This window comes from Puma concolor, chromosome B1 (genome assembly GCF_028749965.1).
Source record: "Puma concolor isolate L17-30 chromosome B1, mPumCon1.1.hap2, whole genome shotgun sequence".
NCBI lineage: Eukaryota > Metazoa > Chordata > Mammalia > Carnivora > Felidae > Puma > Puma concolor.
The window spans coordinates 43,185,313-43,203,698 of record NC_141670.1 but is presented as its reverse complement, the minus strand read 5'-3'; the positions used below and the strand labels follow the sequence as shown (position 1 = coordinate 43,203,698).

General features: G+C 32.4%; 1 protein-coding gene across 4 annotated transcripts in view; it reads right to left on the bottom strand.

The window, feature by feature from the left end:
- Nucleotides 1–846: 846 nt before the first annotated feature.
- LOC112858929 (A disintegrin and metallopeptidase domain 3-like) overlaps nucleotides 847–18,386 on the bottom strand; it is a 115,854-nt gene continuing 98,314 nt past the window's right edge. For all 4 annotated transcript variants that reach the window (XM_086703638.1, XM_086703639.1, XM_086703640.1 and 1 more), the window contains 5 exons: nucleotides 16,682–16,768; nucleotides 14,052–14,166; nucleotides 6,308–6,470; nucleotides 3,881–3,931; nucleotides 847–941 (listed from right to left, as the gene is read on the bottom strand). In XM_086703638.1, coding sequence (XP_086559764.1) covers nucleotides 3,889–3,931; nucleotides 6,308–6,470; nucleotides 14,052–14,166; nucleotides 16,682–16,768 — 408 coding nt within the window. In that variant the 3' untranslated portion in view covers nucleotides 847–941; nucleotides 3,881–3,888. The remainder of the gene's footprint in view (nucleotides 942–3,880; nucleotides 3,932–6,307; nucleotides 6,471–14,051; nucleotides 14,167–16,681; nucleotides 16,769–18,386) is intronic.

The following is an 18,386-nucleotide window of genomic DNA, read 5'->3' as shown; positions in this document are numbered from 1 at the left end:
TAGCAGTATGGTTTTAAAGGTTCATCCATGTTGTAGGGGTATCAGTGTTTCGTTCCTTTTTATGGCTGAATAATATTCCACTGCATGCATAGATCACTATTCATACAATGTTTATCCATTCATCAGTTGATGGGCATTTGGAAAAGGAATCTCTTAGCCTCTGTGGTGAGGTACCCCCAACCCTGAACCAGGAGCATCCTTGTTTATTGAGGGAGACTCTGTAGGTTCTCATTAGATTCCAGCTAGGTTGATGGCTCCCTTATCCATGTACAACGCTTTGAGGTATGCAGAAGTGCACTCATCTTAGTAAGAGGGAGATGGGGAGGGGGACCCTGAAGCAAGAAAATATTACCCAGAAAAGCTCAGCTCCAGCGAAGGAGGAGGAGCAAGTCTGTCTTCCCCAAAGGACAATGATATATCCTAGATCTCAAATTAGATGAGGCCACAGAATTCTCACCTGGACACACAACAGTTACCTATGACCAGAAACACAGCTGGAGCAATTCCCTGGAGATGGAATGGATATTAGTGTCTATTTGGGTGTTCGTTCTGGGGCTGGCCTTATCTGGCAACATTTCCTCTCAATATCCCAAAGCTTGGAAGGGATAGGACAGGGAATCATGGGCAATTGGGAGAAGTGTGGACTGTGGGTGTCCTCAGTGAACAAGAAATGTTCACATCTGGGGATGTGACAGCTTCTCTGGTTCAAAAGTTGCTTATTTTCCCATAAAGGATCACAACATGTAGAAGAATCAATAGACATAAGCCTGCATACTTTCACTCTCAGGATTTATTTTTGTTTGTGAAGTTGAAAGCTTTGAGCCATAACCAAAGAAGAGGATAGCATTTTTTTTCTTTCTTTCTTGAATCAAGTCAGTTAATGGTGAGTGTCTTGGTAATATCCTTTCTCCAACCTATGGCTTTTTGACATTGTTTTGTCACTGTTGTAAAACAAATATAGAAAAAGAGAAATGCTAAGTTTTAATTGTTAATAAAAGTGATCTCATTTTACTATGCAACTAGAGGTATAGCAAATCATTGGTATATAGGATGCTGGTTATGGTATCACAATCTAGGCCTGTGCTTCATGAAATTTGTAAGCCCAGGTTTCTTGTTCCTAAATTGTCTGGGATAGCCACAGTAAAAGGAAATGCTAAAAGTAGTTATTCAGAAGCATTTTAATTACACAGTTTCTACACTTCACATGGATTAAAGAAAATCACCAACAAGGAAACAGAGAGGAAAAGAACACTAGAATATGTGAAGAAATAACTACTAATTTGTCTATTTTTATCTTCAGAGGAAGAGTATTTCAAGAAGCCCTCTGTGCCTTTCCAACAGGCGTCCCATATACATACAGATGGAGCTGTTTTAACTAGCCTCCAGTTCTTACTGAGTTTGACTTTTTCCCCAAATGTGTAAAAAAGCAGTCCATATCATGCTGAATCCCTCCCTTACCACTTTAAAAACACTAACTATACCAGAAATATTTTCTCGTGTGTGAGAAAACAAATGCCTTATCATGGCATATCAGACACTTGTCTTGGTTCACAATTACCCACATAGATTTTAATATAAATTTTAAATGTAGTAAGAGCAGAAGTTTGAAATCAGGTCTGCGTTTACATTTAACCTTGCTTATCTTGCTGCTTTATCGATAAACATTATTTAGGCACATTTTCTTACACTTTATATTCAAACTGCCAATTCATTCTGTTTGTCTCCTTCAAAATTTATTCCTCAAACCACCTTTACTACCCCTGGTCTGAGGTACCATCCTTTTCCTCCTGCATTTTGCAGTAATTTCTCCACCAACTGGTTTCTCCACTTCTCCTCTTGCCACCACACAATTTTCAAGAAACCAGCCTTTTAAAGTGGAAATCTTGTGCTTGAAACCTTAATCCTCCAATGATTTCCTCCTTTCACTCCAAATAAAAGACAGATAGCCCCCAAGACCTCCCACAGCCTACAAGGGTCTTACTGTCTGACCTACTCACTACCACATTCCCCTTACTAACTCTGCTCCATCTAAACTGACATCACTGTTATTCATCAAACATTCCTGACTTACTTCTTCATTGGATCATTCACATGCTTGGAAAGCTCCTGCCTAGGAGCTCTGCCAGCTCTATGCCTCTGTAAGGAGTTGATTTACAGCTGGAATGGAAAAGCTCTATCTTTATCTCTGGGAAAGCCTGGATGCTTGGTTTCACTTTTTGCCAAGACATTGGCAGTGGAATTTATAATGGGCTGTTTAAAATTTAAAGTAAGGAACCTTGAGACCTTGTGCATGAGGTATCTCTCTGGTGCCCATTGCTTGCCTGCACTCTCTCTTGCTGCACTGTATCCTTTACATTTAAATAAAAGCCCCATATGAACTGAACCTGGGAGTTCAAGTACCTCCTTTAAATATCTAAACTGAGTCAATACTTGCAAATCCTCCAATTCTTTGTTTACACATCTCTTGCTGAATAGGGCCCACTCATTGGATTATATTTAAAACCAATTGAATTTAAAACCAGCTTCTCCCTCATCACCAAATCTCCCAATTATCCCTACTGAGAAATAAGACTATTTTTCATAACAGGTAGTAATTATGTTTTCTTTCGTAGCAGAAGATGGGGAAACAGAGATCCATTGACTTAACTCTCCATCAAAGTAAGATATGGAGGAATAGCAGATTAGTAAGTGAGTGAACTCTTGTTTTCACTCATGGTTGAATTTTTAATTTTTCCACTTATTCACAGTGATAGGTATAACATGTCAAGTATTATGATTTCTTTATGTATTGACTTACAAATTTGAATATATACAGATATATACCTAATATATAGAATATATTATATATAGATATATACAGAATATATTCAGATATATCTGTATATATGCAAGTATGTATATGTGTGTACATATATATATATATATATATATATATATATAATATATAGAGATGCAAACATTATCCCATCTTATAGTAAAGAATTGTCTTTCTACCCTGGAGGGACACTGCATTTATCATTTTGCCTGGCATCTAATAGATCCTCAATGATTGTAAATTCCTTCTCATTACCAGGCATACATCAAACTGTGCAAAATTGTAGAGTACTTAAGAGTTAAACCCTAGAGTCTGGTTGTCTTAAATGAAACTCTGGCTCAAACTTACTACAACCTGTACACATAGGGAATTAAATTCCTTATGCCTGTTCCCTCACTTTAAACTGAGAATAACAATAGCCATGGAGTCTTAGTGAGAAAGAAATGTAAACATCAGGAGTCAATCTGTGTAACTACCAATGGGAACCCCAAGCGTGGGAGCAGGATGCATAAATGCTCATAAATATTTTAAGAACATCTTTAAATTCTCTTTAAAATAATTTCTTGGGGCACTTGGGAGGCTCAGTCAGTTAAGTATCCAACTTTTGGTTTTAGCTCAGGTCATGATTTCATGGTTCATGGATTTGAGCCCTCTGTCAGGCACTGTGCTGACAGTGCAGAGCCTGCTTGGGATTCTCTGTCTCCCTCTTTCTGACCCTTCCCTGCTCATATGCTCTCTCTTTCTCTCTCAAGATAAATAAATAGACATTTAAAACATTTTAAAATAATTTGTCATTACAAAAATGTTGGTTAATAAGTCTCTGGCTAATATTAGTGAACATTAACATTTCTAAATTAATATAAAACAAAATTACAAAATGAGTTCAGTCTTTGTTTTAGTATATGATATTGATAAGTAAGAATCAGTATGATGAAATGTGGAATAGGAAGTATTGTTAGAAATTTAAAAAACTATTTCATGAAATAGTTAAAAATTAAATTTTTTAATTTCATAAAAATTTAAAAAAACTACATCATTTAAAATAATTTGACTCCTTCAATTCACCTTTAATTCTATGACAGGTTGCTGTTACTACTGCTGTCTTCTGATATATATCTGCATAAAAGAAATAGCATTACTTTTAGGGTTATGTAACACGTAGTCTTAAAATCAAGAAAAGTAGAAAAACTAGATTTGTACTATTTACTCCATTCACATGTACCACTATCGCCTTTGCTTCCCATATCCCACTCAGTGATCACATGTCTAGCATTTGGTCTTTCTAATGTTGATCTAGGTTTTAAGAATGTTAAGCATTTAAAATTTCAAACTTAAATCCATCGAGTACTTTTTTTCTATTTTTGTCTACATGAAAGACAGGATGAAATAGTAGTATGTTTGATAATGCTTCTCCAAAGTTAAAAAAGACGATTTACACACAAGTCTTCAAATTCTTAAATTACCATATCTCCAATTATATTATTCTATCAAATAACTATGTAAGTAACTATTTCACTTTTATTACTGAGGTCCTTAATGAGGTTTCTGTATCTTTCAGCTACATTGTTACATGCTGTGGCATTAAACCTCCATTTTTTTCCTTTGGCTCCTATACTCCTGTTGAAGAGGCATGTCATTGTGTTCACGTTCTTATTACATAGCAACAATACCTTACCCACAGATGATAAGATCAAGTTTGAACACCTAACTCAGAATTATAAATCCAGACAGAACATTGGCTAAATTTAGGTACACTTACACAGCTATTTTCTTGTATCTCTTGAGAATATGATCTAAGAAGCATTGGGTGTGGAAAGATTATTCGTATTTTATTTGAAAACAAATCTGAAAAGGATTAAGATAGGTAAACTGGACCATGTGCAAGCAGAGCAGTCATTTTGGAAGAATGGATAGAGAGACAAGAAGAGATTATTTCACTCATAAACCTTTGGGTGATAGAAAGAATAACCTATTTCCTGACTGTCCAATTCATTATCATCCCTTTGGACGTCAGCTGTACATCATTTCTTACCCTTGTGGCCCTAAAGCCACTTGATCTAAAACTTAGGCTGTTGCGACTAGATTTTGTTATTTATGATTCATGATCCCTTACTATAATCTCTCTTCCAAAAATCAGGTTTCCTTCTAGCAACTATTCAGATTTTGTCAAGATCTCTTAAGATCACCAGAAGACTTTAAATAAATTGTAACAAATTGATGATTATGTAAATGCATATATAAATTATGCAGAATACTACATTGACTTTAACTCGTTGCTGTAACTTGTTGAGAAATAAAATTAACGAACTTGGGAAATAGAGGTGTTGGTGGAAATTTTCTATTATTTTATCTCCATCTACACAAGAAATGGAGACATTTTCCTTTAGCATGGAACAACAAGCCCCACTTATTTACCTTTACTTCTGCACTCTCATTTTCCTAAATATTCACTAAGCAAAGTTCTGGCTTATATTGGTGTTATAGTAGAGAAAAAAGCATTTAAGTGAAGTAATTCAGACAGAGAAGGTCAATTACCATATGATCTCACTTATATGTGGAATCTAAAATTTAAAAAAAAAAGGAAAGGAAAAAAAACCCTTATAGACACAGGAAATAGAAGAACAGATTAGTAGTTGCCAGACATGAGGGTAGAGGGTAGGCAAAATGTGTGAAGGGGGTCAAAAGGTACAAACTTCCAGTTATAAAATAAATAAGTCATGGGTATATAATAAACAATATGGTGACTATAATTAATAACACTGTATTGAATATTTGAAACTTGCTAAAAGAGTAGATCTTAAAAGTCCTCATCACAAGAAGAAAACATTTGTAACTATATATGGTGACAGATGTTAACTAGACTTATTGTGGTGATCGTTTTGTAATATATACAAATATTGAATTATTATATTATATATATATGAAACTAATGTTATATATAAATTGTGTTTAATTAAAATAAAAGACCTAATCAAGCTCAGCTCTACCAAAAAAGTAAAAACAATTGTGAAAGTACCTCAATTTTATTTTTGGAAATACACGAACAATATTAAGTGTAAAATGCATCATGTTCCATGTTCTTTCTTCATTATCTTATTTTTTTAAATTTTTCTCACCTTCTACATATTCTATTTACAAAATTTGCTTCTCTATCTCTATTACTCTCCTTACCACAGATGAATGTCAATTCAAGGAAAGTGGGGTTGCTTGGAAAGTAGAAACTTCTCCTAAAGCAATTATAGTCAACCTGGTTTCCTATTTGAAATGCGCTATGAATTAACTGAGTATCTTCAGTTGTCTCTGGACCTATAATAACATAAAAAGATACCTAACTAACTGAAATTTAGAAAAAAATCTGTATACAAAGACTCAATATTTCTAAACATAGCACAAACTATCTAGGAATCCCTATTTGCAATATTCTGAATTACATTTGGATTCTTCCCATAATATATTTTAATATTAAATATAGACAATAATAAATTTATTTACCCTTTATTTTCTATTCCCTCTCGGTTCCAAAGTTGTATTTTATTCCATTTAAAAGCAAGGATGGCAATTAAAATAAGGAAAGGTAGAAAAATGTAGAAACCAAACAAGAGGCCATGTTTTCGAGAAGCCACATGTTGTTTTATAAACAGGTATTCATCTCCACCTAAAAACATGACAGTACCTTTTAACATTTTCAAAACATATATTCAAAGCATATTAGTAATTTTAACTATAAAAGTTAGGGATTCAAATAATATGTATTTTCCTATATTCTGTGACTATTCCCCAAAATCCACCACAATTACATATGTGTATGTGTATCTATATCTATCTATATCAATAACAATATTTATTTTTAAATTATTTTTTCATTTATTTATTTTTGAGAGACAGAGAGAGCACATGTGGGGAGGGGCAGAGAGAGAAGGAGACAGAATCCAAAGCAAGCTCCAGGCTCTGAGCTGTCAGCACAGGGCCCAACGAGGAGCTCTAACTCAGGAACCGTGAGATCATGACCTAAGCCGAAGTCGGATGCTTAACCGACTGAGCCACCCAAGCGCCCCAACACTTACTTTTAATCTTTATGTCTATATTTAATCTTTAGTTTGGTGTTTTATTAAATATATTTATTCTATTGCATTCTTTTCTACGAACTACTTAGAATTCATTAAATTAATATTCTTATTTAATAAGTTCTTTCATTAAATAAAATAGAGCAAAAAGAGTTTTTTTTTTAACTAACTTAATAAAAAATTACTGACATAACTGATGGCTACTTTTAAAAACAATTAATGACTGTAAACTAGGTTAAATTTCCATATTAGCTATATATAGTGATATTGTTCTATTTTTAGCTACATTAATTAGAAAAATAAATATTCCTCTAGGTGTTATAAAGTCATTACAGAAAATTAGAAAACTCTATGAAGTCTTAGTCCAGTTAAACAAAATAAATAAACCAGATAACTAAAGTACATAATGCTAAATTAAGCAATCAGAATTACCCTTAAAACAACTATGATGGCACTAAATGCAAATGAATTTAGTGTCTTTCAAAAAAAGACAAAAATTCAGTAACTTCAAAACATGGACAGAATCTAAGAAGTGATCTACCTAAAAGAAAGTAATTCAGTATGTTACATGGATTATAGGAAATAAATTGACAAATATCTACAAAATATTAAAATTAAGCTCTATATAGTGGGTTTAGGCTCTCCTTTTAAAGCTCTCCTTTCCTCCCTCATCCATCAGGAAATGTCAACTCTCCATCAGTTCACCTTAACTAAAAATTATCATATTGGAAGTGGGGCTTCCTTCTCATGTCCTTAGTTACTCCAAAGGCTGATTAAAGAAGTTGGACCTAATCATTATTGGATTAATTCGGCAATATCCATTACTCTAAGGAAGAAAGGGCTTCCAGTTTGGCCATGATGAACACTTTTCATTAAATAGTGCTTAACTAGCCTTTTTATAATACAATAAATAGAAACAGAAATTAGAAATAGAAATGGAAATATTAAACAGGACAAAATACATGAAGGAAATGGTTTCTGGAAATCAACAAAAAATGCAAATCTATAATATCTGAAGGAAAGAACATGATATATTTTATAAAAATCCAGTTTACCCATGGACAATTTACTGATCTCAGCACAGAGAATTGAAGTCCTATAAAATACAGAATTACCACTGAGTTAAGGAGGCAGAGGAAAGAATTCACAACACTCGTAATGGCTAGAATCTGTAGGGTGCAGCACTGGAGAGAAGGGGAAAGATATATAAACATATACACAGTCTGAAACAACCTAAAGCTAATTAGATAGCAGCTCTCACTGGGTTGAGGGTGGAAAGGAGAAACCAGAGTCAGAGCAGTGCTGAAAAAAGAGTACCAAGGAGATCCCAATTTATCCACGTCCTCATGTTGCCTATATTTAAAAAAAAAAAATGTTTATTTTATTTTAAAAGAGAGAGAGACAGAGAGACAGAGAGATAGAGAGTGAGCAGGGAAGGGGCAGAGAGAAAAAATCCCAACAGAACCCGATGTGGGGCTCAATCTCACAAACTGTGAGATCCTGACCTGAGCTGAAATAGATTCAGATGTTTAAATGACTGGGCCACCCAGGCGCCCTGCCTGTATTTTTATTATAATCATCCTAAAGAATGTTAAACAGTATCTCATTGGTTTTGACTTACATTTTCCTAAAATGTTGAGCATCTTTTTCATAGTCTTATTGGCCATTTGAATTTTTTTATGGAAATGTGTATATTTAAATCTCTTCCTATTTTTTATTGAGTAGTCTTTTTTATTATGAACTTGTATTGTTTACATATTCTGGATACAAATCCCATATGAGATATAAGATTTACACATATTTTCTCTCATTTGGTAGATTCTTTTTCACTTTCTTGTTTGTATCATTTGCTCTACAAAAGTTCTTAATTTTGATGAAGTTCAATCAATCTATTGTTCTGTCTTCACTTGTGCTTTGATGCCCTCTAAAAACATAGCCTATGCCAAGGTCACAAAGTGACCTTAGTTATGTGTGTTGTGTTTTATACGTTTAAATCTTACATTTAGATCTATGATCTATTTTCCATTAATTTTTATGAATATTGTGATGTAGCAATCTAACTTCTTTCTTTTACATGTGGTTATCTACTTCTCCCATTTGCTGAAGACATTTTTTCCCCATTGAATTGACTTGGCATCCTTGTCAAAGATGAATGACTATAAGTATGAAGTTTTATTTCTGGACTCTCTATTCTATTCCATTGAACTAATGTCTATCCTTATCTTTAGGTTATTACTACACCATCTTGATTACTTTAGCTTTGGATTATCTTTTGGAATTAGAAAGTATGTTTTCAGCTTCAAGTTTTCTTCAAGACTTCTTTTACCATTCCATGTCCCTTAAATTTCTGAATGACTTTTAGGATCAGCTTATCAACTTCTGCAAAAAAAAATTAAAAAAAATAGTGCTCGGGTTTGTTAAGAATTGTGTTGAATTTGTAGATCAATTTAAGGGGTATTTCTGTATCAACAATATTGAGACTTCTAATACATGAACCTGGCATGTCTTTACATTTTATGCAGATCTTTCCATCAATAATGCATGTTTAGCTTTCAGTGCATATCTTATACTTCATAACATTATTTCTAAATATTGTATTTTTTTTGATAACATAAAGGGAATTTTTCCTAATTTAATTTTTATCATGGAAAAATACACAATAAAGTTTATAATTTTAAACATTTTTAAGTGCATCATTGCCACCATCAAACACCAGAACTTTTTTCTTCCCTACAAACTAAACCCTTAAATATTAATTTATCATTTTCACTCCCCCAATCCCTGACAAGTGCACTTCTCTTTTTTTTCCCTATGAATTTGACTATTCTAGGTGCCTCATAAAAGCAGAATCATCCAATATTTGTTCTAGTGTGACTGGCTTGTTTTAATTAGGATAAGGTCTTCGTATTCCATCCACGTTGTAGCAGGTGTCCAAATTTCATTCCTTTTTAAAGCTGAATAATAGTCCATTTGTATGTATATGACACATTTTGTTTCTCCATTTATCTGTTGATAGACATTTAAATATTTCTACCATTTAGCTATTGTAAATAATGCTGTTATAAGCATGGGTTACTGTAGATTGGAAAGGTCAATAATATATAGAAAAGATATGAAACCTTCCTAAATTGTTCCATAGGTTTAACATAATTTGAATTAAGATCACAGCAAAAAGTTTTTAAACATAGATAAGCTTATCTTGAAATGTACATAGAAGGGAGACCCTAGAATAGTCAAAACAATTTTGAAAAAGAAGAATAAAGTGGGAAAAAACACTCTTCCCAATGTCAAAGATTGCCATACAGTTACAATAATCAGAACAGTATAACAATGCAGAAAATGACACACAGATAAATGGAACAAAATAGAGAAGTGAGAAATACACTAACACAAAAATTTCCAATTAATTATTGATGAAGGAACAAAAACAATTCAAAAGACAAGGGAATGCTTTTTCAAAGAATTATGGTGCAGCAATTGGAGATGTGTTAATCAAAAAGTTAACCTCCCACCCTTTAAAAATGTAACTCAAAATGGATCATGGACTTAAATGTAAAACACAAAACTGCATCTTTTAGAAATGTCATGGCAGAAAATCTTCGGGTTGATAAAGAGTTCATACACTTGGCACCAAAAGCATGATCCATTAAGGAAAAGAAGTAGACTTTATCAGAAAAGAATTAATATTTGGGGTCTGAGGGAAAACAAATTACAGACATGGAAAAAATGTATTCAAATTATCTATCTATCTATCTATGAAACCAAAAAACCAAAAAAAAAAAAAAAAACCAACCAAAAAAACCTCTAAAAATTCAACGTTTAAAAAAACACAGTCTAATTAGAAAATGGGCAAAGACATGAACAGATTTTCACTGAAGAGAACATACAGACGCCAAATAAACACATTAAAGACATTCAACATCATTACCCATTAGGGAAGTTCAAATTAAAACTACAATTAATACATACCTAATAGAATGACTAAAAAAACCCCAAAACCAAAAACCAAAAAACAAAAAAAAAACAAAACAAAAAAACAGTGATATCACCAAATATTAGTGAGGATGCCAAAACAATGGGTCATTCATATACTGTTGGTAAGAATGTCAAATGTTACAGTTACTCTGAAAAATAGTTTGGCAGTTGCTCTTAAATCTATAAATGGATTATTATTGACCCAGCAATTTCACTTTTGAGGATGTTTCCCAGGGAATTCAAATTTTACTTTCATTCAGAATTTTCCACACGTGTGCATTGGAGATCTATTCATAGTAGCTAAAAATTGGCAAATATCCATCAGTAGTTTGATACATCTGTACAAAAGAACACTGGTCATCAATAAAAAGGCATGAAGTATTTATACTTGCAGCAATTTGGATGCAGTTCATGGAAATTACGGAAGAGAAAGAAGCCAATCTCCAAGAGATATAAACTGTATGATTCCATATGTATAACATTCATGAAATAACATAAGAGAGATAGCAGTTTAGCTATTACCAGGAGTTAGCAATGGCAGAAAAGGGGATCAGTGTAGCTATATAAAGGGGTAATATTAGGAACCATAAAGTGATGATAGACTTCTGTATTTTGATTGTGGTGGTGGTTACACAAACTTGAACATGTGGTAGAACTGCATGAAACTGAATACCAACACCCACATATGCACTTATACACACACACACACACACACACACACACACACACACACACATACACTATATAGATGTATACTAGTGAAATCTGAATAAGGTCTGTGATTTTAATAATGTCCATTTCCTTGTTTTGCTACTGTACTATAGTATTAAAATACGTTAAAACTGACAGAATCTGAGTAAAGGGTACATAGGACTTCCATCTGCATTTTTTTGCAGCTCTTTGTGAATCTATAATTATTTCAACATATTAAATAAAAATCACAGAGGGATATCATTGGACATCTACAACTGGCAAAACAAAATCAAAGCAAACCAAACAAAAATGACAACATCAAGTGTTTGTGAAGTGTTCAACATCCATGCAGAGAAACTGGAACTCTCATTGATAAATGCAAGGAAGGAAAACTGGTACATTCACGTTAGAAAATAGTTTCGCTATTTTTTTCCTTTTTTTTTTTTAAAGTTTATTTATTTTGAGAGAGAATGTGTGGGTGTGGAGGAGGGACAGAGAGAGAAAGAGAGAGAGAATCCCAGCCAAACAGGCTCCACACTTTCAGCACGTAGCCTGATGCGAGGCCTGAACTCACAAGTTGTGAAATCATGACCTGAGCTGAAATCAAATTGGACGCTTAACCAATCGAGCCACCCAGGCACCCCAAAGCTATTTCTTGTAAAATTAAAAATACATTTGCTAAAAACTAAACACTTATAAATGACCCAGAAATCTTAGTCCTTGGTGTTTACCAGCCAAACGGTGAAAATTTACGTAAACACAAAAGTCTATGTGCACATGTTTATAGCAGGTTTATTTAAAATTGCCCAAATCTAGAAATAACCCAAATACCTTTCAATGGCTGACTGGATAAGCAAATAAGAATGCATCATTTCAATATAGAAGCCTACTTAACAATAAAAGAATGAGCTATTAGGGAGCGCTTGGCTGGATCAGTTGGTATAGCACACAACTTTTGATCTCAGGGTTAGCAGTTCATGCCCCACATTGGGCCTGGAGCCTACTTAACAAACAAACAAAACAAACCAAACAAACAAACAAATGAATGAACTCTTAAACAGGAATATGACCTATGACAACAGGAATGGATCTGAAATGCATTATGTACCGCAAATGACATTCTGAACAAGGCAAATCTATAGGGACAAGAACAGGTAATTTGTTTCCAGGAATCGGCAGTGGGGCATGAATACAAAAGAGCAGCCAGTGGGAACTATTGAGGTGAAAGATCTATTGCGCATTGTGACTGTGGTGTTGGGAACAAAAGTCTGCGCTTTTTTCAATACTCATTGAATTATATCCCACAGAGCGAATGTCACTGTGTATCATTTTTTAAAACCCAAAGATGTTTAATAAAAAATATTTAAAAAGAGACAAGGGTTTAAGATTTTTTTCAAAATTTCCAAAGCCATATTAACCTATGGATTCAAGAATCACAGCCAACGTAAGCAGGATAAATTCAAAAAGAAACATGTCTTGATAAATTGTAGTGAAACTGGAAAATCATATAAACATGTAAAATAAAAATGTATAACATAAACACATATAAAAGAAGTATAAAAAAAATAAAAGAAACATTAATCAGAAGAATAATAAGAATGGCACTGTAGGGGCTCCTAGGTGGCTCATTTGGTTGAGCATATGACTCTTGATTTCAGCTCAGATCATGATTCCAGGGTTATGGGACCAAGCCCCACAGTGGGCTCCACACTCAGCGTGGAGCCTGCTTAAGATTCTCTCTCTCTTTCTCTCTCTCCTTCTGCCCCTGTCCTCCAAGTACAATCTCTCTAAAAAAAAAAAAAAAAAATGACACTGTATTCTCATCAGAAGATATAAGCTAGAATCAAAGATTACATCTTTGAACTGCTGAAAGAAAAACTTCTCAGTGTAGAATTATTTAATTCCAGTGAAAATAGTCTTTGGAAATTAAGACATTTTTATAAAACTTTTAAAGACAAAAGCTGAGACAATTGGCCACCACAAGGTACAAACAAAAAGAAATATAAAAGGAAGTTTTTTCAGAGAGAAAAAAATGACCCACATGGAAGAGTTGAAAAGCCCTTGGTAACTGCAAATGGATGGGTAAATGTAAATATTTATATTAAAAATCTTTAAAATTTCATTATCTATTCAAGGCAATATAACAATGATCTATTATCAGATTTACGACATATATAAATAAAGTATAAAGGTACAAATGATGGAAAGACATTAATGAAATTATACTGCAAAGATTTTTACATTTTGAAGTTTAGAAAGAACAAATATGCTTATATATGTTCATCAATGTCCACCAAATATTTTTTAAATGTTTTGTACCATCTACTATCCATATGCTATGGATACTTAAATTTAAATTAAATAAAGTAAAATAAAATAGAAATTTAGGTTCCTCGTTGCACTATCTATATGTCAGGTGCTCTATAACCACACAGTCAGTGGAGATGCAGACCATTTCTGAAAGGGGAGGAAGCTCTTTGAAACACACTCATCTGGATACTAACTTCCTTTACTCCAAAACCCATTATCAATACTTCCTCCTGGTGATAATGGTGATGGTTTACAATATGGAGGAGTATATCCAACATCACAGTGACAATGAAGCAAATTATTGCAAACCTGAAACCAAAACCAAATAAAAAATAAGGTCATTTTATGTACAACATAAAAATTAAATGCATTGTTCTGTTAGTCAATGTAAATTATTAAAGTATTGTAATTTGTATATTTATTTTAATGTGGCAAATATTTTTAAAATAAAATATAACAAATTCCCATGCATTAACCTTTTAAATGTCATTAAGATTTTCTTTTGTCTCGTATGTTTTCAAATAAAAGATAACCTTCTTGATAAAACTGAAATGCCTTATTCCAAAAAGGCACAAAATTATGAACCAAAAAATTATACTAATCATCAGTGAAATGTAAATCAAAACCACAATGAGATATAACCTCACAACAGTCAGAATGGCTAGTATCAAAACAATAATAAATAAATAAGAAAGAAAGAAAGAAAGAAAGAAAGAAAGAAAGAAAAAAACAAGTGTTGGTGAGAATGTGCAGAAAAGGGAACCATTGTGCACTGTTGGTGAGAATGTAAATTAGTGCAGCCACTGTCCAAAAACAGTATGGAGTTTCCCCCAAAATTAAAAATAGAACTATCATACAATCCAGTAATTCTACTACTGAGTATTCACCCAATGAAAACAAAATCACTAATTAGTATATTGCACTCTTTTGGTTATTGCAGCATTATTTACACTAGCAAAGATATGGAAGCAACCTAAATGGCTATCAGTAGATGAATGGATAAATATGCAGTATATCTAAACAATGGAGTGTTACACAGCCATAAAAAAGAAGAGATCTTCCCATTTGTGACAAGTTGGATGGACCTAGAAGATATTGTGCTAACTGAAATAAGTCAGACTAAGAAAGACAAATATCATATGATTTCATTCCTATGTGGAATCTAAAAAAAATAAATGAATAAACAAAAAAGCAGGATTAAATCTGTAAATACAGAGAACTGGTGGTTGCCATAAAGGGGAATAGGTGGGGGTAATGGGCAAAATGTGTAAAGAGGAGTGGGAGATATAGGCTTCCAGTTATAGAATGAACAAGTCATGGGGCTAATAGGTACAGCAGAGGGAATATATTCAATGATACTGTAATAGCAAATGATAGCTACATTTATGGTGAGCATATCATAATACAGAGTTGTTGAATCACTATATTCTACACCTGAAACTAATGTAACATTGTTTGTCAACATATTTTAATTAAAAAATTATAAAATAGAAGTTAATATTTATTTTGAATTGTGCTAGGTTTAAAAATAGTGGTTATAAAAACAAACTTTTCCAAAAAATGGGGAAAAAAACAAAAGGAGAAGCTTCCTTAATGAGACACAGATACCTAAATGTATTTTGTTAGAAATAGGAAGGTTAGAAAATACCTATACATGTAATTGAAAGAAGGGTCAGAAGCAGTAGGTTCATAGAAAAAATTAATAAGAAATTAAAATTAAATAAGAAAGGATAGAAATAGAAAAGAAACTGTTAATAATAGGACATGTAAGTGATTTGGGAGAAATTTTTGATTTAAGACACGCAGGCAGGTCACTTTATTCCTGGATTATTATATAAAATGTGAAGCATCAATATGGCAGGAGACACTAGCCACAAAATTAAAGCCAAATTTATGTTCAAAAAAACAAACTACAAAATTTCTATTCCCTAGTAGATAATTTCACAGTGGATGAACAAATTAAAATGCAAATGGAAAATACGACTATACATACATGCTTAAAAACCGTATCATTAGGTAAATACAAATTAACGATGGATTTAGCATGTTAAAAGTGATTTACAAAAACTGAGATGCTAGTCTGGCCAGAATTTGAGGAAATGCATATTTTTATACCTGATAGGAAAGAGCAAAAATTGGTATGATATGCGTTAAACACAATATAATATTTATAAAAATTTAAATAGTACATCAATGTGGCCAATAATATTTCATTAAAAATTTAACAAGAAGTCAGATGAATGTGCAAAGGTTACTGTACCCGATGTCCATTGTCCCACTACTTATAATAGTTAAGTTAAAATTTAACATCCAAAAGTCCATCAGTGAAGGACTTTTCAAATATAGTATGGAGGACATACAGGGAAATAAATTGAAGTCACTAAAGGATGAAAGAGATCTGAATAGACAAGAAACTCTGCTCTCACAAAAATATTAGATCATAATATTTTGATATAAATATATTGTGTGTCTAAATATATATCAGTACACATACACTCAACCATAAATATATTTACATGTATGTATAAATATGTATGAATAATCCTTAATAAATTCATTTCCTAAGTATCATAATCTTGATATAAATTATAATAGATTACATTTCATATTGCACTTCTGTACAAAGTTCAAAGCTCATGAGGCCTAAAACAATAGCACATAAATCATGTACATATGTATAAATAATGGAATACAATTTCCTTATTTAACTGAAAGTTTTCAACATAATTTCTATGTCAAATAATTCTGAACCATATTATCTTGGAAAATATTATTGACGTGAACTAAAATAACTATATGTAGAAATGAAATAACCATTACATACCCCATGTCCACTGCAATTTGTAACTGAGTCACAATTTACTCTCTTTGAGTATGAATCCTTAGGAGTGCACCGTCCCCGGTCACAAAACTAAAATGTTAAAACAGCCAACAACAAAAATTTTAAATGTAAAGCCATGAATCGAGCAATTGTACTTTGTACAAAAATTTAATGCACAATATACTTTATATTTATCCTTCATATACTATATATTTATATTATCATATTATATTATATATATTATATTATATATTATTATACATGTATGTTTATATATACATAAATAACATGATTTGGAATTTCATGAGATCTACTCATTCTAAAAGAAGAACTTGGGAGTCCAAATGGTATGCTATTACTTTACCACATATAAAATTTAGAGAATGAGATACTATTTTTTTCCCATGAGTACAGCTGTGAGCTTATTGATACGAATTATTGTAAGAATAAAAATAGCCACCTTGTAACTGACCATTTTTAATAAGCTAGGATCTGTCTTTGCACTTTCTATATATTTTTATAATATACACTAATACACACTCAAAGGAAATATTTTTATCCACATTTTAGATTTGATGAGAATAAATCTATTCTTCTAAATTCAAGCACAAGTTATTGACAAATGCAATATTCAGTGCAAGAACTACTTTCGTCACAGAGCGACATATTGATCAATGCTAAATAGCAGTGTTCCTGTCATTTTTATATTTTTTCCAACTTTAATGATAATGTCTCTTATCTTTCAAATTAGCAGTGTGACCTAGAGCAACTAATTTAATCCCTCCATATCTCTGTTTATCCGTCTTTGAATTTGGAACAGCAATTATGCCCAAATTTTATAAAAGTGTAGGTTATAAGGATGAAATAATTTGTTAGACATAAAGGAATAAAAGTAGTGTCTGGTACATAGTAAATGATCACTAAACACAGAAAGTATTTTAATTATTGTTTATTTGACCTGATTTTTATGTAAGCTCTATGTTAATATTGCTTTACCCAAATTTTAATTTAATTTGAATATCTTTAGGGAAGTCTGTAAAAATTTCTGTTGGCTTTTCTCAGGTTATCTGATAAAATATATATTATATGATGAATAGTCTTAAAAATCATTATTTCCTATCACCATTAACCAATCATCATCATAAAGGAAAGAATATCAGCTTGTTCAGTAACTGGAAGTGCTCTGATGAAGCCAGCAAGAATAACAAAAATTTTGGACAAACCAGCATTACCTGTGCACAAAATCATTTTCATTCTAGTGCTCCTTAAACATTGTCATTGAGGCAATAATAACTAGTCATATTTCCCTGGGCTGTCTTTAGGGGAAAAATAAGCTGGAAAAGTTAAGACCTATGCTTCTAACATAATTTCCTGCAGGTAAAAGGGTCAATTTGCAGCTGGCTCTTTTGTAATGACAGCAAAAGCAAGAGACATTACAAAAGTAGTTAGGCCTGGGCAGTGGTTGGGATATGTTTTGAATATAAACTAATATACAGGATTCCTTCCTTGAACAAGATACACGGTGTCCCAGAAGCAGTCATACCATGTTTCAAAGAAAAAAAAAACAACACATAAAAACAACATAAGTAAATACATATTTCCTAAAGAGAAATGTGAATTACATGTAAGCATATTTTTGTATAGTCCCAGGTATGAGTAAGATAAAAGGAGTTAATTTTATTCATTTATTCATTGATTACCTTATCTA